Consider the following 27,553-nt stretch of genomic DNA (forward strand, 5'->3'; position numbering starts at 1 on the left):
TGCTCTCTGGTCACAGGGGACCAGTCTGGGGGCTCCAGAGTCAGACAGATGGAGAATGACCTGGGGCTCTGCTGCCAACTAGCTGTGTGACCTCCAGCAAGTTGCTTGGCCTCTCTGGGCCTAGTTTTTTCCTCTTCTAATAGGGGAATATTAGTGTCCACCTTCCAAGAGCTGCTGTGAAGTCAGTGAGATGATGCTTATAAAATGCTGAGCAGGGTCCCTGCCACACAGGGAGCCTTCAAGCCTATGAGTTAGGAATTAATCCTGTTTGACAAACGAGGCAAAGTCCTCTCTCCCCCTGAGTGCCCCCTTCAGAAGGACCCACCCCCAAGGTCTCTCCCCCATTCTGTACCTGGCTGATGTGAAGCCAGACACCAGGAGCCCTCATTCTGGGGTTCCTTGTGGACTCCCTGGCACTTCTCTTCCAGAATGTTCTGCTCAGACCATGCAGCCACAGAGAAGGACGCCCCAGGCTGTGTCACATCCCACCCTCTTGGGTGTGGCCATGATGACCTGTGCCACCTCATCCTGGACCCTGGACAGAGGCGCACGGAGAGGTGCACAGCCTGCACAGATAGCGGGCAGTGTACCACACTCTCTACATGCTTTAGCTTATTGACACCATATAACTAACGTCCCTGTGAAGTCAGGATATCATCCTCACTTTACAGATGAGGAAGCTGAGGCTCAGAGGGGTGAAACCCAAAAGAGATGAGGCCCAACTGCCAAGAAGTCCCTGGGGTGGGACAGGAGGGCCTCCAGACTCAGATGCCTCAGACCACAGAGATCTGGATCTGCCTGCTCAGCTTTCCACCAGTGCATCACTCCACTCTGCCTGGGTGGGGCCCATGATCCAGGCTGACCTCAGGAGGGGAGGAGGAGCCCAGCCCAGATAGGGGCTATTAATACCCAGAGGCCTCTGTCAGCATCTTGGCCTGGCAAAAGCTGCCGGCAAGTTCTGAGGGCTACAGTGGGCTCCATGCTGGGGAAGGCCATGGAGTCTGATTGGACTTTGGCCCAAGAGTGGTGAAAAGTGGGCTCTGGCCTGGGATAACCCTGGGTTCAAACCCCTCAGCCAACTCTACCTTAGTGACCACAGGCGAGTCCTACTAGCTTTCCTGGCCTCTGTTTCCCCCTCAGGGGGCTGGTGAGAGGATGGTGTGAAGGGCTCACTCAGGCTGAGACCTGCTCCTCCATCTGTAAGTTAGAGTGACCCTGTTCATATCCTCAAACAGCTGAGAAACAGGCACCATGCCTCTATGAGCACCTACCACAGCTCACACAGTCCCACTTCTCAAGAGTCTAAGAGGGCTTCCCTGGTGGAGCAGTGGTTAAGAATCTGCCTGCCAGTGCAGGGGACATGGGGTTTGATCCCTGGTCTGGGAGGATCCCACATGCCAGAGAGCAACTAAGCCCATGTGCCACAACTACTGAGCCTGTACTCTAGAGCCTGTGAGTTACAACTACTGAAGCCTGAGTGTCTAGAGCCCATGCTCTGCAACAAGAGCAGCCACTGCATTGAGAAGCCTGTACACTGCAATGAAGAGTAGCCCCCGCTCCCTGCAACTAGAGAAAGCCCAACAAAAACCCAATGCAGCCAATAAATAAATAAATTAATTAATTAATTAATTAAAAAATTTATAAAGAAAAAGTCAGAATTTATTCATTCATTGAATTGATGCTTTCATTGATCTCTTCCTTCAGTATAGTTGGGGAGATAGCATACACCCCAAGAAATAACTAGCCAGTTTATAAAACAATATACTTTTACCAACAGCCTTATTTTTTTTTCCTTACTGTCAAAATGTTATGGTCTTACTGCAATAAATGCAATAAATACAGTTGGTATAGATATAATCCTACTGCCTGGAGGCCGCCACTGTTAGCATGAGGGTGGTCAGATTATACAGGGATTCTCAGTTGTCTCATTTCCAATTATTGAAATGTTTTATGACAACCAAGCATTACTTCAACAATCAGAAAAAAGATCTATTAAGCAAACTATACTTTTGTATATTATATATATAAAGAAATATGCATTTAAAATATGAATGCATTATACACCCTTTAAAAAATAACCTACCCTTGTCACTTAACTATATAAACCTGGCAGTGTCTCCATGACAACCCATCACTTTTCGATGACTGCTTGGCATTTTGTCCTGTGGATGGGCCATCCTTTATGTAAGCAATTCCCTATTATTAGACATGTAGGTTGTTTCCATTTTGTGACTATTCAAAACTATTACAGCACAGCCCTCCGCATGCCTACACCCCTGTGCACTAAAGCAGAATGTAAATAAGTGGTTAAAGTGGTGAGTACTAAATACAAGTGTGCTCAGATGCATTCCCCTGAGATCCAATGGGCCATCCTGAGCCACCTACTGCAGGGTCCAGACCTGGAAGAGCAGGACAGGGTCAGAGACACTTCTAGCCAACATGGCAAGTCTAACTGTACTTTTCATGTTAGAGTCGAGAAAGAGAAGGCTAGAATGGTGACATCACCTGTGATGCCACAGAGCTAGTCAAGAAAGGCCACAATGGGACTTCCCTGGTGGCGCAGTGGTTAAGAATTTGCCTGCCAATGCAGGGGACACATGTTCAGTCCCTGGTCTGGGAAGATCCCACATGCTGCTGAGCAACTAAGCCCGTGCGCCACAACTAGTGAAGCCCATGCACCCTAGAGCCTGTGCTCCACAAGAGAAGCCACTGCAATGAGAAGCCCACATACTGCAACGAAGAGTAGCCCCCATTCACCGCAGCTAGAGAAAGCCCATGCACAGCAACAAAGACCCCATACAGCCAATAAATAAATAAATAAATAACAACAACAAAAACCTTAAAAAAAAAAAAAAAAAAGCAAGGCCAGAGTTAGGATGTGGGCTGTCTTCCCAGCCATGTGTCCCACAGCCTCTCAGTTCCCTGCTTGCTTGGCCTCTTCTTTCACTCATTCATCTGTTCACTAATTACTGGAAGATTTTTTTAAATTATTTATTTATTTATTTATTTATTGGACATGCAGCATGTGGGATCTTAGTTCCCTGACCAGGGATCGAACCTGTGCCCCCTGCACTGGAAGCACAGAGTCTTAACCACTGGACCACCAGGGAAGTCCCTGGAACAGTTTTTGCGGTCTGCTGTGTGCCAGGCCCCCTCCCCATGCAAGGGCCAGCGGGAAGTACAAGGATGGGGCTCTGAGGTGGCCCCACGTGTGTAGACCACCTGGCCTCCCCTGAACCACTGTCCCATGTGGCCCTAGGTCCACATAGCCTCCCTATTCTAGCACTGTCCGTTGCTGAGAGAGGGGTGTGGTACACAGGGAAGTGACTCAGGATTCAGCCTAAAGCCCTTGCCCAACCATTTGGATACACTGCCTGTCACTTGAAGGCAGGAGAGGTTTTTCTGGCAGCATCTGGGGACCCAGAGTCGTTTGTACATTGTAGACACGTTATTTGTTGTCTTTAAATGGTTAAGATGGTTGAGTACTACTGATGACCATATATCATTACCTTGTATTTCCAGACTCGGAGCTAAGTGCATGTCTCAACTATCACTGCAACTTCATAGACAGGCTTTTGCTTCCCATGGCACAAATGAGAACACCAAGGCTCAGAGGTGAAGGGATTCTCTCTGGAGTGAGCCAGTGGGGTTCCCTGGATTCAAATATCACCCCGATACCCCTTACCCTCTCCCACTTTTTTCCTTTTTCCTTGGCCAGTTTCCTTTCTAACATGCCATACACTCATTTATTCTGTGTGTGCTCAGGGCCTGTGTTCTTCTAGCAGAGTGTCAGCCCACGAGGCAGGGACCATTGTCTAGTGGTTCCTTTGTGGGACCTGGTGCCCAAGCAGTGCCTGGCACTTAGTAGGCACTCAATAAATATGTACTGAATGAATGACTGTCATATTCTTAAGCCTGGACTCTGACGGCTGGCCAAGAGGAGGCAGGTTATGACCCCAGGAGAGGAGGGGAGGGGGTGAGAAGCTCCACTCTGGGGAGACGCACAGCTGGAGAGGGGAGCAGGGAGGGGCAGCGGCGGGGTCCCCTGCCAGGACGGCGAGGCAGCCCTGCGAAAAGCATTTTTCATCACCGCCTCCCCACCCCACCAGCTCCCGCCCCGGATCGCTTTCTCAGTTCGCATTTCTAAGGCCGCTCCTGGGTTATTTCGGTCGGGAAACCTGATCCTTCTCTGGGTTTATTTTAGCACCTTGGAGAACTCCCAGTGCCGCACCCGATCCCGGGCCGCACCCAGCCTGCTGACGCCGCCTCCGTCCCCGTCCTTCCCGGCGGCGGGGCGCGCGGGGCGCCCGGCCGGAGCAGCCTCCGCGGCGCGGCGCCCGCGTCCTCCAGCATCTGCCCCGCGCGGGACCTTGATGGACACCTCTCCTCCACCCCGGGCCCAGAGAATGCTCGGGGCGGGGCGGGGCGGGGCGCGGAGGGGCGGTGCCAGGTGACCCGGGTGGGGGGCGGGGAGGGCGGGCACCTGTGCTCACTGCCCCCGCCGCCGCCGGACCCGGGGCCCCGCTGAGCCTCCGCTCCTCGCCTGAGGGGACGGGACGGTGGTGCGTTCAAGAGGCCGAGGCCGTCCTGGGAGGAGAAGGCGGGTCTCGCTCAGAACTGTGGCTCAGATGGGGAAGCCGGGCCAGAGGGACCGCCCTTGTGAGCCAGGCTGAGAGAAGCAACCCCTCACCCGCCCTTTCTGACCCGGATGGGCCGTGGATCTCTATTCCGCAAGCACCTTAACGATCCCCCCCAGCCCCAAAATAACAGCCAACACACCCGGGCGCACAGACACACACACACACATGCTCCGACATCCCACCCACTCACACCCACAAACGTGCTCACACACACTGACATCATCACACACTCATTTACACACACACACAGTCACCCACACATGCTAACTGCCTCACATGCCATCACATGCCTCACACCCCTGGAACATGCATCCGTCACCCCCCTCAAGCTCACACGCACCCATCAAAACAACTTACTCGTACACGTCCGGATTTATAGCAATCAATACTTACTCATAACCGTTTTAAGTATGAATCTGTACCCATTTATTATTCATGTTAATTAATACCCCCATTCATCATTCTCGGAGTTATCCCTTGGCATCTCTCTGGCCCACGGGGATGTGAGTGCTGGGGGGGCCCACGCCTGCTGTCTGTCCAGGCCCTGGCTGTGTTCCCCTGTGTCTTCTGAGCTTCCGGCCCAGGTGTTCAGTCAATACTGGGGAGGGAATGCCCTGGTGTGAGATGGTGGGGAGGCCAGCTGATCAGTTCCAAACCTAACATGACCTAGAAGAAATGTGCTCCTGTGGCTTTGGCTGGAAAAATGTGTGGCCACTGCAGGCACCTGGTTTTACACAGGACCCCATGCCACACCTCTGCCCCTCCGTGGAGAGTGAGATGATCACGGACCTGGGGGCCAGGAGACCTGGATTCTAGTTCCAGAGCCCTCCCTGTATGACCTCGCTGGGCTTGTGTTCCCCATCTGTAGGGGAGGCTGTGGGACCAGCCCTCTCGGAGTTCCCGGCTGTGCTAGCTTGGCCAGGCTGAACCCGCTCCCTGCAGAGGTGAGGTGCCTCCGTAGTGCCAGGTGGGCCCTGCAGCCTCCTTGCCTCTGGATGTGTCCCCTCCAGCCACCTACCTGGCCCTCCAACCCTGCCCACCCATCTCCCAGGCGGACATTCCAAGCCTTACCATTGGCTTCTGGTCTGGTCCTAAACAGTTAAGGAGAGAACCCCGTCTCCCAGGGCAACAGAATTCCAGCACTTAACATTTCCATCTGCAGAACAAGGGCTTTTCCCACCTGTGAAATGCCTTTCCGGTCTCATGATGACTGCATCCTTGGAGGCTGAGAGCTCTTGAAAGACCAGCTGTGGCCCTGAGACCTTGGTCCATGAGGGAGAAGGTGCTTTGAGACTGTCTCCATTGGCCATAAAGATGAGGTCCCTACAACTGTAGGGAATGCTGGTGAGAGTGCCTGCTGTATCAAATCCCCTGTCTGCCGGGTCTTAGAGCCAGGCAGGCGGGTTCCATCCACACTTCCCTCTTCACCAGCCCTCAGTAGCCTCACCTGTGGAATGGGATGGTAATGGGACCGGCTCATGGGGGTCATTGTGGAGAGCCATGAAGGTGATGTGTGCAAAGGCCCTGGCTACAGTGATACTCAGTGAGGAGACCTGCCCCTGGCTCTTTCTGCTGACCTGGGAGGACTCCAGACTCATTGGGGCTTCATGTTAAAACCCAGCTGGGTGGGTCAGGTTGTTTCTACCTCTGGTTTTCATGACCTCTCTGGACCAACATGCTGGGAACTGAGGGACCTTGTCCTCCCACTGACAGCACTTGGAGCTCCCAGGCTGCCACACTGGGGTGTTCACCATCCCCGAGGAGGGATTGGGGTTGTGCCTCCAGACCTCTGCTCTTTCCCATTCACCTGTGACATCATGGCAGAGGAGTCTGGGGAGACTGAGGTCTGAGGGAGGGGGAGGGGTCTGGGGGGCCGTGTGAGTGGCCCCGTGGTGTTGGGCACGTCGCCAACAGAGGTCCCCTTCCTTGGTTCTGCAGACGCCAGCGCTTCACTCTCGTGTGGATGCATCGCGGGCCCTCACATATGCTGAGACAGCCGTGGGTCTGTGCCCAACACCCACAGACTCCAGAAAATGCTGAGCAGGAAGAAGGGCTGTGTGAGGAGGCAGGAGGGCTGGAGAGGCTGAGAGCTGGAGAAGCAGCCGGAACCTTGGAGGGCCCGTGGGGTTCCGGGACAGGGGATGCAGGCATGGGCCAAGCCCTTTTAGCCCCTCCATCTTTCAGAGCCGGCCCTGGGGGGTGCCCGTCCTCAGCTCAGAGCCTGGCAGAAAGGTCCACGGACGCTGCTTGGGCCCTCCCTCTGCAGAACTGGCCCTCGAACTAGCCCAAGAGGAAGTCCTGCGTAGGAGGTGATGTGGAAGAGGACGTAGCTCTGGAGCTGAGGGACAGGGGTTTTCTATTTTGCTTGCTCCTTGGGCAGCTGAGCAGTCTTCTGGTGGGACTTTAGCAGACACTTCCATCAGGGCTTGGAGGGGCTGGCCCCCAGGCAAGGGTGGCCTGCCTGGAGGAGGCGATAAATGGGTTTTGGACTTGGCCAGATCTGGGTAGGCATCCAGACTCCAGAAAGCCACTGTCTCCTGACCCCTGGGTCTCTCTGTCTGTCCAGCCCTTCTCCTGGGGTCAAGGAGGATAGAGACAATATTTGTTCAGCTGTGCAGACACATAGTGGGTGCTTTATCATCATCATTACAAACCCAGGTCAGCCAAGCCCAGGGCTGCTGGGTGTAACATCACTTCCAACAGGCTCTCAAGTCCAGGAAATCATCTCCGGGGGCCTGGCCCCTTAGTGAGCAGGTTAGGGCTCTGACCTCTGTTCTTTTCACGTCAAATGAGCAAGAAGTGCAGCTCAGCGCATGTTCCTTGAGCACTCATGTCCTCGTGGCCAGGACAGTGTCCCTGCCTTCAGGGGGCACCCCAGCAGGTGGGGTCTGCTCTGTCCAAAGCACTGGGGTTGATAGTGTGGGCAGATGAGAAGGACACCCACAAAGTTATTATCTTAGCATAATAATTATGTGAAGTCTGAAGTGTGTCCAAGAGGGGCAGGATGTTTTGTGGAGTCCATGAGTTCATGGCAGGGAGAGGATGCTGTAGGTTAAGAGGCCAGGCAAAGCTTCTTCCCAGAAATGGAAATTTACATGGGATCTTTCAGAGACCCGTGATGTTTCTACCTTCTGGTAGTAAGCAGACCATGAGGGCCACCCCACCTTGGTCTCGGTCAGCAGGACTAGGAATAAACTGCTTACTAGCTGACCGGGAAAGGGATGACCCCTCACTAGGCTGAGGGCCGACGGCAGTAAGCAGAGCAAGGGCAGGGTGCATTTGGGCAAGGGGCCCTATGCCGCCTCAACAGACCCTTCCTGCCTGTGGCCTGAGCCGGTGCTGTTAGAGAAGGATCATTCGGCTGGCTGATGCCCCCTCAAAGAAAAGACATCAAAGTGGCTGGAACCCTCTGCTCCTCCAATCCCTGCCCTCACTGGCACTCAAGATGCTCTGACTTGGGAGTGGCCGGAACCACCTGCTCTGTGCCGGGCTCTGGGCGCCTTTGGAAGTCAGAGTTATGGCAGGAGGGCATAGCTCTAATGTGGCTACCTACCAGGTTTTCTGATGTCACAAAACACCTGGCCTTTTCCCTGGGGGTGGTTACAAGGTAGGGGTGGGACTACTGGCTTGAAGATGCTTAGAGAGCTTAACAGCGATTCCCCCCTCCCCCCAGGGTCAAACCCCTTTGAACTTCTGCACATGGACCTCCCCGGGCTCCGCTGGGATACCCACCTGGGTGGGGCCTTGGGCAAGTCTTGGAATCTCCCAGCTTTGGAGTCCTGCTCTGTGAAATACACAGGATAGGCCTCCTACCCAGGGGTGGCTGATGGTGGATGAAGTGATCAGCCTCGTGCAGCGCTGATCACAGTTGGGGCCTGACAGACCTGCCCACCTGTCAGGGTGCCCAGAGGCCCAGCACAGAGCCAGCAACACAGGGACTGTTTCCCTCGAACTTCTCTCCCCACCCCCACCCCTCCCAGCCCTGGAGCCTCCCCCATCGCTGCACTGTTTCCACCCAGCCCTGCCACCCTTCCCCGCCTGCCCTGAGCCCTGGCAAGCCCGCCGAGTTCAAAGGGCACGAGGAGCAGCCCACCTGGACCCGAGACAGAAGCCGAACTACACTACCCAGAATTCCCGGGGCTGGCCGAAAAGGAAATGTCGTTTCGGCAAGGAGAGGCTCAGCTCCCCCAGCAGCTGCAGAGAGAGAGAGGGAGCGAGAGGGGGGAGAGGGGGAGAGGATTAGCAGGGGGAGGCGGGCTGTGTACGGGGAGCGAGGGTGGAGAGCAGGGCGGGCGGCGAGGAGGAGGCGGCGCCCTCCCGCCGCCGCCGCCGCCGCCGCCGCCGCCTGCGGACCTGCATCCCCGCGGGGCCGGCGAGCGGGCGGCGGTCCCTGCGTGCGCTGCGCTCCGGCCGGCGGCTGCGGGCGGACGCGGGGCCAGGCCGGCGCAGGGACTGAGTTTCTGCAAAGTTTGACCTGGTTGCCTTTCCGATGCTGCAGCAGAGCGAGGCAGCGCGGGGCGCGCCAGGCGGCTGCGGCGCGGCGGCGGGGCTGAGCGGCGACAGCGCGCTCACCATGATCATAAAATAAAGCAGGCGCGCGGGGTGGGGGCGAGAGAGCCCGAGCCTCACCCCTCCGCCCCCGGCCACCCCCCAGCAGCCCCGAGCCAGGAGGACGTGGGGGCCGGGGGCGCCCACGCCGGCCCCAGACCCCAGCAGAGCTAAAGGACACTGCCCGGGGAGGGGGGTGGGGGCGCCCCCAGGAGGTGCCCGCGGCGGGGTCAGGGGCGGCCGGAGGGCGGCAGCCGGGGCACGCGGAGCGGCCCGAGGGGCAGGTGAGTCGGCGGCGCCCGGGCGGGGGCGTGCGCGCCAAAGTTCCCCGGCAGCGGCGAGCGCGCCGGACGCGCGGGGACCGGGGGCCGCTTGGGGCTGGCGAGGGGGGCACAGAGGCGCCGGGCGCGGCGGGGCCGGGGCCTTGCGCCGTCCGGGAGTCGGGGGGCCCCCGCCCGGGCAGGGGCGTGCACCCGATCGGACCGGCCTGCGGGGTGGCACTGCGCCCCCGGGGGGCCGAAGGGACCCGGACGGGGAAGGGGCGCTGGCGGCGAGGCGGCGGGGGCAGTGCCGGGACCCGAAAGTCCACGAGGCCCACTGCAGTGCCAACCGGTCGCCACCCCCCGCCACCCCGCCCAGGCCGGGAGGTGTCAGCGGAGATGTCACGGGCGGCGATTATTCGCTGGTGCGCGCGGTCGTGCGGCCTCCACTGACGGGGCGGGCGGCGGGGGGGGGGGACCGCCGCCTCCGGGGAGACCGCCCAGAGCTGCTGCGCCGTCAGCTCCGCAGCCCGCGCGCCGCGCTCACGCGTCCCCGCCCCGCGCGCCCCCCGCAGCAAAGTTCGGCTCAACTTTGAGGCGGGCCTTGACGCCCTGTCCCTTCCACCTCCCACCAGGTCCTCGGCGGCCGCGGCGAACCAGGCGGCGGCTCGAGCGCAGCCCCGGGGCCCCGCGCGGCGGCCGCGGGCGGCGGCAGCGACAGCGGCGAGGGGACGCGGCGCGCCCGCGAGTGGGCGCCGACGGGGACCCGCGCCGCGCCGCGCTCCTCGGGGACCCCGCGGGCAGCCCGAGCCGGGCGCTCGCCTCCTGGAAGCCCCCGAAGACGCCCGGACCTCGGCCAATTGAACAGAAACTGCTCTTCCATTGATTCGGCCGGGCTGGGCGAGCGGCCGGGAGCGTGTGCCCCCAGCGCGTGCGGAAGGCGAAGGGGCAGGAAGTCGGGCTTCTGCAGCCCAGGGTGGCGGCACCGCGCGGGGGACCGAGCCTTCCTTATTTATGTGTCTGCCGGCGTTTGCCGACTTTGCCCGAAGACTTGGGGGAGCGTCTGCGAGCGGCGAGCCCCGCGCGTGAGGCACGGAAGGAAGGACTGGATGTCTGAACACCATGATTATCCATTAACCTCCAAACTTTTCTTTTTTTAACCCAAAGAATATCGGTGATTTTTGTCCACTGCTAGCAGAGGAAGAGAGAACCCAGGGCCCTTGAAATGCAGCAGAATCCTTATTTATAAACAGGCCCGAGGTAGTGATATGCAAACCCCCTCTACTCAGTGAATTTTCTATCCTATGGATATCAGTCTTGAGATTTGAGATTGGAGAGCTGTACCGTCTGCGCTGGGTCCGGCAGCCTCTATCCTTTCAATGCCCAGTTTCCTCTGGGACTGCTGGCCTTCCCTGGAGATCAGAGCAGTACTGTGTGCCATGGGCTGTATTCAGAGCATTGGGGGCAAAGCCAGAGTCTTCCGGGAAGGCATCACCGTGATCGATGTGAAGGCCTCTATCGACCCCATCCCCACCAGCATTGATGAGTCCTCCAGCGTGGTGCTCCGCTACCGGACACCCCACTTCCGTGCCTCGGCCCAGGTGGTCATGCCGCCCATCCCAAAGAAGGAGACCTGGATAGTTGGCTGGATTCAGGCTTGCAGCCACATGGAGTTCTACAACCAGTATGGGGAGCAGGGCATGTGAGTACTACTTAGGAGCAAAGCTACGGGTGGGGGGGACTCAGGGTGGGCGAGCTTGGGGGGCTGGGGGTGAGCTCAGGGGGTTAGAGAGGGCTCTCTCCAGGGCCAGAGGGAAGCGTTAGGCAGACATGGAAGTGGCCTCTGAGTCCTCCTTGGCCAGGTGACCTAGAGGGCTTGCCTGTTGATTCAGATTGGGGTCACGGCTCCAGGACCTTCCCTTCCACTGTCCCTGGCCTGGGGGTTCCCGTATCCCTCCCTGCAAGATGCCCAGAAAGCAGAGGGATGTTCCACTGGGTGCCCCTTCAGCAACGCACACGTGCTGTCTGTCCCGTGTTACTAGAGAGGCCGCCACTTGGCCCAGCTCAGACCTCTGCGAGCACACGTGGCGGGTACTCAGGAAAGGAGAACCGGGCCTCTGTAGCCTCCAGACTTAATGTGCAGGGCTTTGTGTAGGGCCTGAACTTGTCTCCTGGCATTTTCAGAGGCACATCAAGACCTGGGGGAACCTTCTGCTGTTTCAGACGGAGTTTTGTTTGAGAGGGTTTTAGAAACCCGGTTTGCTTTGCGGTGCGGTGTTTTCTCTCTTCGAGGCAGAGGGCTACTGTTTGTGGACATCCAGTGACAGTGTCCAGAAGGCTTAGTGGACCCCTAGCAGCTGAGAGCAGCCCACAGACCTCTTCTCTCCAGCCCAGTCCCCACACTGTTCCCAGGATAATGTAGCGCTCGGTGTGGCACCCTGGGACCGTGGCATGTTCCCTGATCCTAGAGCGGGTCATCCCGAGTGTGGCAAGAGCAGCGGTAGACAGAGGAGGAAGTGACTTCACTTGAAGGGCCGCCTAAGATGGGGCGGTGACAATAGCTGTTTCTGAGCACGAGGAACCTTCTGAGAGCACCAGGCAGGCCCCGAGGGCAGCCCCCCAACTTGTTCCCCATGACTGGCCAGTGGACAGTCGCCCACAGCCTGTCTCTCAGGGTCCACCCCTTGCAGCATCTGTCCTCACCTCTGCAGGTGAGGAACGGAGCAGACTTTCCCCTAGGACTTGAAACTCTTCGCTGATTTAAGAACATCCTGGGCCGCCTGAAATTAGAGAGGGTGGGGAGGGGACACCAAATCTTGTGGCTTCTCCACTTAATGACTCTGAAGTTACAAGGGCAGCAGAAGGATCATGGAAAAACTTGAAACTAGATGTAACCATGACCGCTCCAAAGGTGCACGTGGGGCATATCTGGACACTCACTGGCTCCCCTCTGTCCACCTGATGTCTACATCCAAGTCTAATTCTCAAAATGGCTATTAAACCAGTCTGGGGGCTGACTTTCCATCCCAAGAAGGGAAACATGATTCTTAGTCATTTGGTGTGGACCTTTCCTAAGAAGCCTTAAGCTCGAAACCTTCTCAGACTTTGCAAGGCATCTGGGACAATTGGCAAGACATAAAGGTTTTTCTAGGGCTTTTAGGCTAAGCTTGTTTTCTTCCCTAAAAAGGGTAGGGAAGCCAGACTATCCTTCTAAACTTGGAAAGATGCAAGTGCCAGGAGGAAGAAAGTTGGGGCAAGTTAAAGGGATGAGATCTGCAGAGATGGAAGCGGTGTGTGGTGGGGAGGGAACAAGCATGGCTCGGGGACTTGGCTTCCCCATCTGTGCACAGGGAGGGTTACAGAGTCTTCAAGGCGTTGTGCTCTCTTGTGAATCCCTTTGGGCACTACGGCTGGAGGCAGGCATGCGTCGGAAGCGGGAGACCTGAGGTGACCTTTCTCTGTGCCAGTCCTTGGTTCCTGGTTAGAGGAACCCAGTGCACACCTACACTGCAGTCAGCAGACCTGGGCATGAGTCCAGGCTCTGTCACTTTCCAGGGTGTGACCTGAGCCACTCTGACCCTCAGTTTCCTCGTCTGCAAATTGGGGCCAGTCATAGTCCTTGCACTGTGGCTTATTGGATCATGGGGGATGACATTGGTCAAGCAGTTGGCACTCGGCCAAGCCCACGGTAAACATTTACTGCAAGTGACTCTCGTCTTTAACATGTTATTACTGTGCTGATTCTTCTATCAGATGGGAAGTGGGTGATGGGATCTGTAACAAGTTGAGAATCCTGGCTGAAACGACAGAATTCGGACAGATGTAAATTACTCCTTGTGTGGAAATTTCTCCCCAGCCCAGGCCTTCCTCTTTCACCCAGGGCCCACTCCCTGACTTTTAAGAATTTAACAATAGTGTAAGTCATCAACGATTTGAGTTTTCAAGTGGTCGAGGGCAGTTTTTCTTGCTTTCCGTGTGTTTCCTTTTGTTCCCTGCCCTTCTTGGGACATGTCTTCAGAGCAGGGACCCCTGTGTCCCACGTACCTTATTCTACTGGGTCCACTGGGCTTCTGGTTGTGATAGGACTAGCTCTGGAGAAAGGGCAGAGTTTGAGGCTCCCTGTAGGGGCAGGATGGACTGACTGGTCGTGAATGAGCTCAGGCCCCAGGGTCAGAATGACCACTCAGTGCTGGCTCTGGGGCCTCGGCAAGTCGCCTCTTGGAGGTTCACTTTTGCCGTCTGTGAACGGGGGGTGAGAACTCTCCGCAGGCTGCTGGGAGGATCTGGGGAGAGGACAGGTGTAGGTGACCACCCTGTGGCTGAAATGCTGAGTTGGAAACTGCCCAATTGATTATTAATCAACAAAAGTGTTTTAAGAAACTGAATGACCAAATAGCACGGTTCCTCCAGCCCATGGGGAGGCTCTGTATTCAGCTGGCACCCTCCGGAAAAACCCGGACAGCTGCGCCTGCTCGAATGTACATGGAAGCATTTTGATGCAATGAAAAGACCCTTCCTATCTCCCCTACTCCGACCCTCCTGTGATAACTAAGCTTCTTCGTGTTTTTAAGCCCCGTGATGTGAAAGAAAGTGAGGGGTGGTGAGTGGTAGGATGACCCGCGGCTGCAGGCTGCCCGGAACTGTCCCCTAACTTTACCGGGCCCGGGGCTGTCCTGGGCATCGCAGGACGTTGAGCAGTGTCCCTGGTCTCTGCCCACTCAACGTCAGCAGCCTCCCTCCCCCTGTCCTGACAACCAAAAATGTCTCCAGACACTGCCCGATGTCCCCGGGAGGGGTGAGACGTCACCCCTGATTGAGAACTGCTGGGCTAGACCCAGACAATTTGAAACCTTAAAATGAAACCCACGCACGCACTGGGTTTTAATGGCCTGGGGAGGAGACGGCCAGGTGGCACAGCTTAGGTTAGGGCATCCGTTCTTGACAAATGGGCTTGTATTAAAAATATTAATTCTAAATACTCAACCGAAACCCATAATACCCCCAAACGTTATCCCTGCTTGAAATTAATCTCTAATCCAGGGGAGAACCCTTTTGAATGACACTGTGGGTTGGAAATATTTGCAGTGGACCAATGCCACGTGCCACCCCAGGAATGCCCCAACTTACAGACGAGAGCTAGAAAACGGTGAATTTCTTGTGCCAGCTTGAGAGGATTCTATATGGTTTGGGGTCCAACTCACATTGCTTTAAAAGCCACCCCCCAAAAAAAACTGTTGGAGACGCCTGCCTCCACCACCCCATCCTCCGCAATCCTCAGCCGCCACCTGTCAGCTGGCACAGTCTTCCAAGTGACAAGTCACAATTTCTCCCCTGTGTGGGAGATACTTCACATTATCCCTAGTTTGCCCTTCTCCGGAGGCCCCAGGGAATCTGGCCCACGGCCAAGGCCAAGGTCAATGTCAGCTCTGGCTCAGGGTTCTGTCAAAGGGCAGGCTTGGGGTAAGGGGAGGCCAGCAGCTCAGGAGATGGGGTCTCTCTGGGTTGACAGTGCCACCCTCCTGTGCCCTTGTCCAGCAGGGCGTGGCTGCAGCTTCACCGTCCACCGGTGCTGTGAGCTTGGGCCAGGCTCTCGATCTTTCTGAGCCTCACTGTTCCCATCTGTGAAATGGGGAGAATAGTATCTCCTCACAGGGTTGTTGAGGGATTAAGTGAGATAGTGCATGACGAGAACCCCGCACAGTGCCTGTGTGTACTAAACACTGGATGCGTGGTCCCTAACTGTACCATAATTAGTAATACTTATCATCAATTACACAACGCCCGGCAGAGAGTCAGCACAGAGATTGCTGTGTTGGAGTCGCTGCTGTTCTTTCTTCTCCTGGGTTGGGTTTCACATACCCGCCTACAGCATGAGAATCTCGGCCGACAAGACCTCTGAGGGTCTTCCCAGCCAGGACCTGCAGTGACATCTGCTGTCACGAGATTATGAGGCTGGTGGGAAAGGGCCGAGCAGGGGTGGAGGGGCCTGAGCCCTCTGACCGGGGGATGCTGGAGCTGGGGTGATGCTGTGTGGCTGCCCTGGCTCCCTGTTCACTTTCTGGTCTCCCAAGGACCCCCATTTTATGATGAGGCCAGGGCTGCTGAGACCTGAGGCCACTTGCTCCAGGAGGCTTGCTCTGCTCCAGTGGTCTGTGGCCAGGTCAGAGGAGTGGCCCTGGTGACCACGTGGCCTCTTCCTGCGGCCCAGGCCTGAGCCGGGGCCCCGTGCAGAACAATTGAGGACGATGCTTCCTCTCTGCAACCGGAAGGTGGCCTCCCCCATCTGCAGGGCCCTGGTGGAGGCAGGAGAGGGAAGTCCTCATTTCCAGGCTTTGGGGTGGGAGGAAGTTGGGGGGACGGCCCAGCCCCAAAAGAACTCCCCCTAGACTGGCTGCGGCCAAGCAATCGCACCCGCCCTCACCTTCCAAGGGCCGGAAACAGAAGCTGGCGGCTCCCGGGGACGTGCGAGGAGGCACCAGCAGTGCAGTGATCAGGGAAACGGCAAATGAAATACAGAGATGCTTTTTTTTTTGGTGATCGAATCTGGGTAAAAATGAAAAAGATCAGAAATGCTTGGTATGGGGGGGTGTAGACAGCCTCCCATGCTGTTTGTGAGGGTACAATTTGGGCAGCTTCTGGAAGGTGAGCTTGGCTTTGTCCACTGCAATTTCAAGCACACACGCCCTTCAACTCTCTCGTTCTACAGAAACTGAGCCCCTGTCTAGGGCCTGGCATGTTACAATAGGCATACAAAAAATTATTCACTGAACAAATGAATTAACGAATACATGAATGGAAGAAGCAGGGCAGAAGGTCGTATGTGTGGGGACAGAAACTCCAGCCTTGTCCATCACTGAAAAGAGCCATGGGCGCCCCAGGTGTCCATCAGTCAGGGATAAAACTATGGTCTGTCTCCAGGGCAGAATGTCATGAGGTGGGTACACATGAGTAGGAGGGGCTAGAAATTCTAGAACATATCATCATTGTTGCATTAAAAAAAGTAGCAAAATATGTAGGGTGGGAACCCATTTTTGTTAAAAACCCAGAAAATGGAAACATGCACTGTGTATGTGCAGGGAGAAGGCTCTAGAAGGATGTTTATCAGAGTAATGTGGTGAGTAACCTCAGCAAGGGAGGGGGAAGCACGGAAGACGGGACTTTCGTTTCTCACTTTATGTACTTCTCTCTGGCTTGCTTTTTTTTTTTTTTAAACAAAAACACAGCTTTTATAACTAAAAACGAAGACAGGTACTGTCGGCCCTTTCCCCTTCATGTTAGGCCCTGGGACTGGGGCCTAGGTTTAGAGGGGTGAAGTGGGAGGACAAAGTGTTGTTTGCTGTTTGGGGGAACCGTGGGGACAGGTGGGGAGGGGACACCCCCAGCTCCTCCCCCAGGCAGCGGGCGCCTGGTGACCTGCCTGGTGGGAAGGGGCCAGCCCCGTGGGCGGCCGTCTGGGTGGGCAGGAGTCAGGAAGCCAGGGTCCCAGTCTGGTTTGGAAGGGGGCTCTTGGGCCTCATTTCTTGGAAAATTGCAAAAATTTTATGAAATTTGAATTTTTTGTAAATTGTAAAAAAACAGTCAACTGTAAAATTGGGGACCTGGTGAGAAAATCCCTTAGTGCCTGTCTGGCCCTGGTGAGGGCACTGAAACAAGCACTGGGCAGAAGAGGCCTCTTGTCCTCAAGGCCTAAGTCGCCATCTGTAAATGTGTTTCTTAGAGGGTCTGGTGGTGCCACTTCTGTGACGTGAAATACTATTTAGGAGAACTCGTTTCAACTTCAGTGTGACTGTAATTTAAAGCAACATATTCATTCTGATGTGTATTAGAAAAAAATATATATATATCCTAGTATATCCTACCCGTTATTTCAAAGGTGTTCCTTAGGAAAAACTAAATTTAGTTTTTAAAAAAAGTGATTCACTTCAAGGAAAAAATTTAAGTGAATAATAACCCAGGAGATATGTAAACAGGACCAAATGAAGAAAGAGACGTGAAGTTTGGAAACTCGGCTCTGAGACCAGCTGCTCTGGGGTCCAGAACTCAAAGTGCAGTCAGAGAGCTGGGAGAGGCGGGGCCGTGGGGACGCGGGGTCCACCCGTGCCCAGGAGAGAGTCCGGGCCCAGGCTGCCACCCTGCCTGGCACAGAGCCGCCGGGAAGCTGTGCTCCCGTGGGTCCAAGGTCACAGGAGGGGCAAGCCCCACCCCTCCGCTCGGGGCCAGGCCTCTGGCCTCTGGGCATCCCTGGTTCCCTTTACCCTCTACTCAGAGGCCTTCCAGCCGGGCCACTGCTGGCTGCTGGCTGCTGGCTGCTGGCTGCTGGCTGGAGCCTCAGGGTGACCCTCCCCAGTCCCCACGGGTGCCCTTCAGCACAGCCTCCACCCCTTCTCTGGGCTCCAGGGAAGGCCTTTTGTAACCCCTCGGTCTCACACTCTAGGTCAGTCGTGCTGCTTGGAGCTGTGTGTGTGTGTGTTTTGGGTGAGGGTCTGTTGGAAGCTGGGTGGGTAAGAACCTGTGTGTGCGTGCGTGTGTGTGTGTGTGCACGTATGCACGTATGCGTGTGTGTTCTGGGTGAAGGCCATGGGTAAGAACTCACTCAGGCTGTGGGCCCTGCCTGGTGGCTTTGCGGTTCTGTGACCCCGGGCCAGACCTCTGATGTCCCCGAGTCTCCTGTATAAACACCCTCAGTCGCGGCCCCGGGGTGGCTGAGGAGAAGCCTGCGTGGACGCAGGTACACAGGGCACCCGGCAGGGCCGATGTGCTCAGGGAACGTGACCGCTGTCGCTGGCGTTGCTGCGGGGACCACCTGTGCTGGGCGTGGCTGCCCGGCCGCAGCTGCTGCGGGTGAGAGCGTGCAGGAGCGGAGGCAGCTTCGGGCGCCCCAAACTCACCCCTGAGACCCCTTTGTGGGGTCAGGCCCTGAAGGGGAGCCGGGGCAGGCTGCCCTCCTCTATTGATCCAGGCCACCAGCGTCCACTGTGGGTGACTCTAGGCCAGGCACCAGGGTAGATGCTTTAGGCCTGGCCCCTGCTTCTCGGCCCCTGTGGCCTATCTGGGGGTGAGGATTCACCAAAGGGTGGCATGATTATTAGATCACCCCCATGCGTGTCCCAGGAAGCTGCAGGACAAGGATCGGATACGGGGGCACCAGGCCTCGTGTGAAGGGTCAGGGCGAGCTTCCCTGGGGGCTCCAGAGCTGAGCCGTGGGTACCACTGACCAGCACGGGAGGCGGGGATGCTGCTCCTGGCCGTAGACCCTGGGTCAGGGGGGGTGCAGCCTTTTAGAGGAATGGCTGGTAGGTCTGGAGCCTGGGGAGGATTCGGGGAGGGGGAGGTGTACGCGCGCGCGTGTGTGGTGTGTGTGTGTGTGTGTGTGTGCGCGTGCGCGCATGCGGAGCCCTTGGCGTCACCTGCATCTGGCTTTCAGGGCCCTGGGGAGTCATGGCAGGGTTAACAGGGTTGGAGGGAGGAACAGTGCCATCAGATTTCTGTTTTTAAAAATCACTTAGGCTTCAGGAAGAAAGCATGCACGGCAGGCGGCAGGAGGAGGCTGGACCTGGGGGCGGGGTGAGGGGTTGTGGCCAGGGAGGAGGCGGCGGAGAAGTGGGGGGCAGTCTGGAGGCGAGAGGGAGAGTCGGGGATGGTGTTGGGTGCCCAGAGGGTGCAGGCCTCCCCGGCATCGCTGACGACCCGGTCAGCAGCGCTGGTCTGCGCCTCGCGTGGCATCGTGGCGAGCGTCGATGGCAGGTCCCTACACACATCTGTTGCGTGCATGGTGGGTGGGGCTGCGAAAGGAACGGCCCTTGAGGGATGCTGAGGCGTCTGTTTAAGACGTGCTGCGAGGGGGCCCCAGGAAGCATTGTGAGGTCCAGCTTCAAGCCTGGGCCTGCCTACCGCTCTCTGGGTCCCCACACCTCTGGGTCAAGGGCAGGAGTGTGATGGGGCCAGTTTCCTGGGTGTGGGGACTGCACAGTCCCACTGGGCCCTGTGCTCAGAAGGGCCCCTCACGTGGTTCCGTGCTCTGCTGTCTCCACGTTGCAATTCTTAATTTTTGAACAAGGGGCCTCATATTTTCACTTCTTGCTGGTGCCACAAGTTCTGTAGCCAGTGTTGCCCTGAAGATCAGCGCAGGCCATCAAGCAAAGGGGGAGGACACGGGGGAGACCAGTGTCTCCTCGCCTGTGGGAAGCCTGACACAACCTGCCCTGGGGTCTGGAGAGGAGGCGCTGGTGCAGAAACGGGCATCTGCTCGCGTTCACAAAACCCGCCTCCTCCACCTAGATCTGCTGGTAGAGCCTGGGTGTGCCGGGCACGGAGCTGGGAGCCTTGCCTACACCTTTCAGCGGCGTCTGCACCCGTGTTGTCCCCGCCACGCAAACAAGAAGGCTCAGGGCAGGCGGGACCAGGGTCCGAGCTCACCCCTCCACCCCGGAGATGAAAAACTGAGGGTCTGCCTTGAAACCCAAGGCCATTCCAGAACAAACAGGAAGTCTTAGAGGCAGGAACCGAATGGAATCGTTCCTTTCAGAGCACGGATAATCTGAAAACAAATGAGGTCAAAAGGCTTCAGGTCACACCAGGGCTGGCAAATCCATTAGTGTCAGAGGCACGCCTCCCTCAAATGGTCTCCGGAAGTTTCCACATGTTGTTTACTGTGTACCAGGTAGTATATATCGACGCCTTTAACCATCACAAAAACCTTGAAGGTGGGTGTGGACCGATGTGGAGCTCAGAGAGTGGTGACTTGATCAGAGCTAGTGGCCAGGGCGGGGGTGGGGGGGGAACTGGACCAGGGCTGGTCCACGTCCCTCAGAAACTGTGCCCTGAACCACGCTCCCTCTCACCGCCTCGCCGGGGAGGCTGGACCACGGGGCCCGGAGCCAGCCCAGCTGGCCTGTGATGATTTGAAAACAGACGCCCTTGGCCCCGGTTCTGAGTAATACCCCACATGAGACACGGCTGTTTGCCAGCTCATGGGGGACCGTCACCCGTCTGTGACTGAGGCAGCGCCTGGGCCTTTGGGGGCGGGCCGGGGAGAAGGAACCCCGAAGCTGGGAGTCAGAAGTTGAGAGAGAGAGAGGCCGTTCTGGTGCCAGGTCCCCACTCCCCCCAAGAAGTCGGCTCTTAGGAAGTGAAAGGAGGCCAAGGCACGCGCAAAGGGCCTTTGCCAAGATAGCTTTCTGCCTTAAAAAAAAAAACCCAACCCTCCCCCAACTTTCACAAGCAAGTGTAACCACTGTGAGAGGACAGAGCACCCTTCCACCACAGGAGGCTGGGCACGGGTGGGACACAGGCTTCTGGGAAATTCAGGGCAGGGACCCTGACCCCCTTCTCTGGTCCACGGTGGCCACCCCCAGAGGCTGCCAAATCTGCAGGCTCACAACTGTGACCTCCTCCCTTGGCATTTGATGAACTCAGGGCCCCGGGCAGGAGATGGCCTACTAGGCAGGTGTTACCCTAATTTGTGGCCTTTTTAATGAAATAAACAGAAAAATTAGCAAAATCACATTCCTAATCATCCCTCCTGTCGTGGCCCCAAATTTGCTAACTGCTTACATTGACTGATGCATTTCAGTGAGGGGATGCATTTTTTAAATTGTGATAAGATATACATACAATTTACCATCTTAACCATTTTCAAGTTTGATAGCGTTAAGTACATCCACATTGCTGTGTGTCTGTTTCCAGAACCTTTTCATCTTCCCCCCACTGAAACTCTGTACCCGTGAAAAAATGACTTCCCCTGCCCCTCCCCCAGCCCCTGGCACCCACCATTCTTTCCCTCTCTGAATTTGACTCCTCTGGGACCTCATATATGTGGCATCATACAGTATTTGTCCTTTTGTGTCTGACTTGTTCGCTTTGCATCACATTTTCAAGGTTCTTCCATGTTGTAGGATGCGTCAGAATTTCCTTTTTAAGGATGAATAATATTCCATTCTATAGATAGACCATTTTCTCCGTTGATGGACACTTTGGTTGTTTCCAACTTTTGGCTATTGTGAATAATGCCGCCATGAACAGGAATGCATTTTGTAAGGCAGTATATTCTGGAGAGCACCGAGGTGTACACAGGTGTACAGAATTCTAGGGGTAAAGTGTCCTGAGCTTCAGTATGGCAGGTGCCCAGGCCTCACTGCTTAGCTGAAGCACCTTGGGAAGAGGACCCCCCACCCCCAGCTTCGCTTACTTTATCTGTCTAGTGGGATGGTTGTGATTATTATTGATGGGTCTCTAAGGGGTGGGCTCCCCAGACGCTGCTGTGTCCCCAGCCATGTGTCCTCAGAGCAACTTAGGACAATCGTCTTCTGTCGGAGAGTTATTATTATAGCAACCATGGTGACAGCAGTGGTGGCATTTGTCTTGTGCCCTGCCCTGGGTTGGTGTGTTCCTGCCCTGGGCGGGTGTGTTGCTGCCCGCATCCTTCCATGACCCCAGGTGGGATGTGGGTGCTGAGTCTGGGGTCCAGGGAGGGCTGGGATCTTGCCCACGGTCTTTCACAAGTTAGAGGGTGGCTGAGACTATTTCAGCAAAGCCTGTAGCTGGAGTCCGAGCTCCAGACAGCCCAGCTGCCTGCTTCCACCCCAGGAAGGCTGAGACCCCTGAAAGCAAGCTGGGCTGACCGAATGCTGCTGGTACTCAGACCGGCCCAGAGCTGCAAGTGCAGGTTCCCTGGCAGCTGTAGCAAGACCAGGAGGCATTGATTGTAAAGTTGGCCCCGAGGCTGGGACTGAGAAAGGTGTTTTGAGACGGGCTGGTTAGGTTTTCTTGGTTCTGCTGCTCCAAAGACAGGGGCCAACCAGGTGAGAGCCATTCTGGCTGTGCTGTGCCTGCTCCTCTAGGAGGGCATGAGCAGAAAGAAGGGGGAGGGTGGGCAGTGGGGAGAAGGGGGCACAGCCCCCGGTGCTGGCCGTGCTGGGCAGAGGGCCAGGGGGCCCAGACCCACGCGTGGTGGCGGAGATGTGGAGGAGAGGGGCCAGAGCCTGAGAGAGGGCTCCGGGCTCTGGTTCCCGTGCCCCTGGCCCCGGTGCTAGACACTGAAGCTCAGGGAGGGCGGGCACTTGACCCGGCCACACGCTTGTCGCTGAAGAGGCTGGAATCACTCCCAGATGTGCCGACCCCACAGCCACTGGGGGCCCCTAAAGTGAGAGAAGGAAACTCCCCGCCACCTGCGCGCCCACCCAGGCCACCCTGACACACTGTGTGGCCAGGAGAGCCCCCCTCCCCCCGCAGCCTCCAGGGGCCAGTGGCCTCCACCCTAACCAGGGTCACAGGGCTGCATGGGGCGGTCCCACCAGCCCCGGCACACAGGCTGGGAGGCACCGCGCAGGTCAGGCAGGGCTCCCCATTGCTGTGCGCTGCCTGCAGGCCCCTCCCTGGGACACATCCCCTTGAGGGCAGGGGCAGCTAGGGCTTCCCGAAGCCCAGCCAGCATCCAGCCCCGTCCACAGTGGTGTCTGGGGGGAGACCATGTGAGATGCTGCAAGAGGACAGGATGTAGCTTTTGGGGGGGCTGTGTCTGAGGAGCCCCGGTTCCCCGACATGGTGTTGGGTATCTGTTTACTGTCTGGTCCCCCGGGAGGTGAGCCCCAGGGACGAAGGGACGCAGACGAGCCCGTGGGTGGCTGTCTGAGTAACTGGCCTTCCCGTCCTCAGGTCCAGCTGGGAGCTCCCAGACCTGCAGGAAGGCAAGATCGAGGCCATCAGCGACTCGGACGGGGTGAACTACCCCTGGTACGGCAACACCACGGAGACCTGCACCATCGTGGGCCCCACCAAGAGAGACTCCAAGTTCATCATCACCATGAATGACAACTTTTACCCCAGTGTCACGTGGGCTGTGCCCGTCAGCGAGAGCAACGTGGCCAAGCTCACCAACATCTACCGGGACCAGAGCTTCATCACGTGGCTGGTGGCCACCAACACCTCAACCGACGACATGATCATCTTGCAGACCCTGCACTGGCGGATGCAGCTCAGCATTGAGGTGAACCCCACCCGGCCCCTGGGCCAGCGTGCCCGGCTGCGGGAGCCCATCGCCCAGGACCAGCCCAAGATCCTGAGCAAGAACGAGCCCATCCCGCCCAGCGCCCTGGTCAAGCCCAACGCCAACGACGCTCAGGTCCTCATGTGGCGGCCCAAGTACGGGCAGCCGCTGGTGGTGATCCCGCCCAAGCACCGGTAACAGCCAGGGCGCCCGCGAGCTGACACCCAAACAATAGCACTGCTCCAGCACCCCACGCGGACCCTGCAGTCACTCAGCAAAATACAACCTTTCTACCTTCTCCAGCGGGCGGGTCTCACTGTGCGAACGGCCCCCGCCCCCCCCGGGATGGCCCCCCCGCCCTTCTGGAACCTGCTTCCCTGGGGGAGGGGGGAGACCCAGGCGGGACCGACCACCCCACGTGCGCCCTCAGTGTCACCTTGGGTCTCCTTTCCTCCCCTCGCAATTTCAGTCATTCACTTGCAACAGACTCCCTGAAACAACTGCTTTTTCCGTTCTTTTTTTTTTTTTCCCTAACGCCTCTGTACGAGGTTCAGGGGTGGGACGAGGAGGAGCTGATCGTGAGCCTGGGGGGCACCGGGGCTGATCCGTGGACACAGCGGCGGCCCCTCCCCCTCCCAGGGCAGCTCCCCCTCATCCTCCCTCACGTGGCCTTATGTAGACTTGCTTTGCCAAACTTTTGCCTTAAGCTGATTTTAAAGGAAAAAAACCCAAAACAAAGAAAGCCAGGATCTCTTTTCTGCTGGACTTTGCATCTTCTGCCAGAGGTGAGGGAGGAGGGGGCGGGGGACTAGAGAAGGATGCCCCTGAGCTCCCCTCCTGGGTGTCGCCCAGGGGATTAGGGTACAGATTTAGATCTAAAACCAGCTGCTCCTTCTTTCGTTTTAGCTGAGCCGAAACCACAGACAGACTGCCCCAAGAGTCCCTTCTCTGTGCCCCAGGTGGAACCCCTGTCCTACCCCATGCCTGCAGAGACGAGCTGTGAGCTTGGGCCCAGCGTAGATCTACCAGGGGCTTCTCTCCCCTCTTCTCTGCAGCCGGACCTTGCCTTGGGTGGGTCTATGAGGAGAGGGAGGGTCCTGTGCGTTACAGGTGGAGCCCAGGGAATTCCCGCCATCTCAGTCCTCGGCGCCCATCCTCGGATGGTTCTGTCGGTACCTCTTGGCAGGCAGCTTTTCTCTTTCCATCCACACTGTCCCAAACGTCTGGAGGGCCAGCCACCTTACCCAGCTGTAGTTAAAATGTAAGAAGGCCTGCACCTGCCTCCCAGCACCTTGTCAGGGGACGCCCCTCCCAGGCGCTCTGGGGGAGGGCTGCAGACAGGCCCTGAGCACCGCGGTGCTGCAGGTGGGGGCACCCTGGATCTGGTAAGGCTGCGGATGCAGGAGGCTGACGCCCTGCTCCCCGTCTTCACAGAAGTGAACCAGCGCCCGCGGCCGGGGGATGCAGCGGGCCTGGGGTGGAGGCTGGTCCTTGTGGTCACCCTCCCTCGGGTCCTGGGCCCTCTGGAGCCCCGGGACCTGGTCCTGAGGGTCGCCGAGCCTTTTTAGCACTGTCTGCCTTGAAGGCTGCTTGCAGGAGCTGAGGGGATGCGCCGCTGGAGCCCCCTTCCTCCAAGCTTGCCAAGCCCCCAGCTGCGTCACCCGACAGAAAACTGTCGGACGAGAAAACTAATCCATTTCTGCTGCAGATGAGCCACTGGTAGGAGTCCCAGGGACGAGGTGGGAGGGCGTGGGTCATCCAGTCCTTGCTCGGCCCCTTTTTCCACCGGGTGTTGCATGTATTCAAGGGGTGCTTAACGTCCAGCCATCTCCCGAGCCCGCCCCGACGCGGGCCGTGCAGCTCTCCTGGAACCTCTGGACGGGAAACAGCGTTGTGCGGCCGGCTGCCGGCCTGGTGCTTGGGGATCCCCTGGCAGGCCTGGGACCCGACCCCTGGAACCTGCCAGCTCCCCTTGGTGTGTTCGGAGGGAGGACTGCCACCCAGAGAGGCCACAGCCTCAAGCACGGGGGACGATGGGTCCCAGCCGCCCCTCTGGGGACAGGCTGTGGAGGGGCTGGCGTGGCGGCTGCCGTGGGTGGGACCTGGCCTCCTGACGGCGCGGCCCTTCTCTGCACTCAGGTCTTTCTTGCACTAAAAAGGAGAAGGGGCCCTGGGTGAGGGGTCAGGTACCGGGGTGCTGGTTCTGGGCTGGGTCATCCCTGTGGAGTTATCACTGGGGTAGGGCTGGGAGTGGGAAAGAACAGTAAGGGGTGGTCCTGAGCTATCTGGGGGCAGAGTCCCCCAAAACCGCGCTTCCTGGGTGTGAGCAGGGCCCCGCGGCAGGGGGGAGGGGGCAACGCTGCTCAGGCTGCCCCCCGCCCGGCCTACCGTGTGCCTGGGCCCCAGCTCACCCTGCTCCCTGGCTCACCCCCAAAGCCCGGCCCCTTTCTCTCTGCCCCTCCTGGCCTTCCTGAAGGCAGGGCTGGAACAACCCCGGGGAGGCTGCGGGTCCAGCTAAGGATGCTCGGCTTAGCCTGGGTCTGCCCCTCGGCCTCTCCTGTCAGGAGCACGGGCCCCAGGCGTCTCACCCGGGTCCCTGATCCCTCTGCTGTCCCCCTCCCCGGCGTGGACACACTCCTCCAGCAATAAGGACCGTCTGTGGTCGTGGAGAGTACTGTGAAAACAAACCAATGCACTTACCAGGAGGCACAAGACTCTTGAAGAAACTGTAAAACGAACCTTTTTAAAACAACAGCAAATATTCACAAAGAGAAATAAAATGAAATTTTAAAGTAGGCCTGGCTAGGATCTGGATGTTTCTGAAGCGGGAACAGCCTTTGGGGGTGGACGGCTGTGTGTTTCCGGCCTAGGGAGTGAGTGTATTGGGGGGGGTGGGTATTTGGCTGGAACCTGGGGGTTCTGGTGCTCAGGGCCTTGGAAGACCCCAGGCGGAGGCGGGCCGCTTCACTGATGCATCCCCTGCGGTCCGCAGCCCTGGGACCTCAGTCCCCACCCAAAGGGCCCCCTGGTTGGGGCCCTGCGTGGAGGAGGGGGCGGGAGACTTGGATGTGGAGCTGGGACTTGGGGACAGCCTGGCTCTGGGGCAGACAGTAGAAACCTGTGTGACAAGGGGATTCGTGTTTGGGCTGGGTCCTTACCCCCAGACGTGCAAACCTGTCTTCCCGTGGAGACACGGCTGCTAAGTCAAGGTCAACCTAGGACATGACCCTGTCCCCTGCCCTCGCCTGCAGCTCGTGGAAGGCGCTGTGTGGGGCCAGGGCACTGGTAGTAAATATCTTCTCCTTCTATTGGAACTTTCTTATGGAAGGATAGGAGCTGGGGGGCCACCCAGAGGTCCTGGGGTGGGTGTGGGCTCTAAAGGTGGACCATGGACTCAAGGCCATTGTTGTGAGTCTGAGCAAGACGCTGAACCCCTCTAACCCTACTTACCTTGTATGGAAGATGGGGGTTTTCTGAGTAGCTGCCTCCTAGCTGACGTGGTGAGAACACCCTCTTCTACTCGGTTTCTGGGTGTTAGCTCACCGAATCCTCACAACACCTCACAACAGCCTCACTGATCCCCATTTCACAGATGAGGAAACTGAGGGAGAGCGGACGTCAAGGAGATGCCCCAGGCCATGCATCTGGAAAGAGGCAGAGGCAGGATTTGAACTCCGGCCCCAGGGCCCAAACCTTCCCCTGTGTGCTCTGAACCTCAGCAAGTCACTGTGGGGCACGCATTGGTGCTCAGTCGTTAAGGGTGCCTGTTAATAAGGAGGCCCCCCACCTGAGGCTCACTCCATCCTGGGCTCCCCAGGCAGGAAGTGCCTTCCTCCCCCCACAGGAAGTGTGTGCAGTCCATGCTCCACGGCACACGGTGCGCCCGCCCGGTCCCTGCCTGTGAGGGGCTGCCCGGTCAGCTGCAGGCCGCAGGCGCGTCGGCTGGGTGGGCAGTGGCCTCTCGGCATTGCCAGGGAGGACGAGGGGCCCCCATTCACTCTGGGCAGCGGGGATTTGGTTTCTCTCCTGGCTTCCCACATTGCAGCAACCCAACGGTATTCTGCATCCTGTCTCCTGGGTCTGAGACACCAAGGCAGGAAATTGCATAACAGGCTCCGCTG

The 27,553-nt window shown here is 57.7% G+C and overlaps 1 protein-coding gene across 1 annotated transcript; it reads left to right on the top strand.

The window, feature by feature from the left end:
- The first annotated feature begins 10,382 nt into the window (after window positions 1–10,382).
- On the top strand, window positions 10,383–26,192 carry FAM78A (family with sequence similarity 78 member A). Its single transcript, XM_057720363.1, has 2 exons — window positions 10,383–11,150; window positions 23,102–26,192. Exons 1-2 carry the CDS (start codon window positions 10,828–10,830, stop codon window positions 23,628–23,630), a joined length of 852 nt encoding a protein of 283 aa, XP_057576346.1. The 5' UTR covers window positions 10,383–10,827; the 3' UTR covers window positions 23,631–26,192.
- Window positions 26,193–27,553: the final 1,361 nt, after the last annotated feature.

This window comes from Hippopotamus amphibius, chromosome 2, assembly GCF_030028045.1.
Source record: "Hippopotamus amphibius kiboko isolate mHipAmp2 chromosome 2, mHipAmp2.hap2, whole genome shotgun sequence".
In the NCBI taxonomy this organism is placed as follows: domain Eukaryota; kingdom Metazoa; phylum Chordata; class Mammalia; order Artiodactyla; family Hippopotamidae; genus Hippopotamus; species Hippopotamus amphibius.

Excerpts from the sequence above, each read along its gene's own strand:
- FAM78A (XM_057720363.1), top strand. The coding sequence starts at position 10,828 with ATGCCCAGTTTCCTCTGGGACTGCTGGCCTTCCCTGGAGATCAGAGCA. Across the intron at positions 11,151-23,101 it reads CAGTATGGGGAGCAGGGCAT|GTCCAGCTGGGAGCTCCCAG; the intron begins GTGAGTACTACT and ends TCCCGTCCTCAG.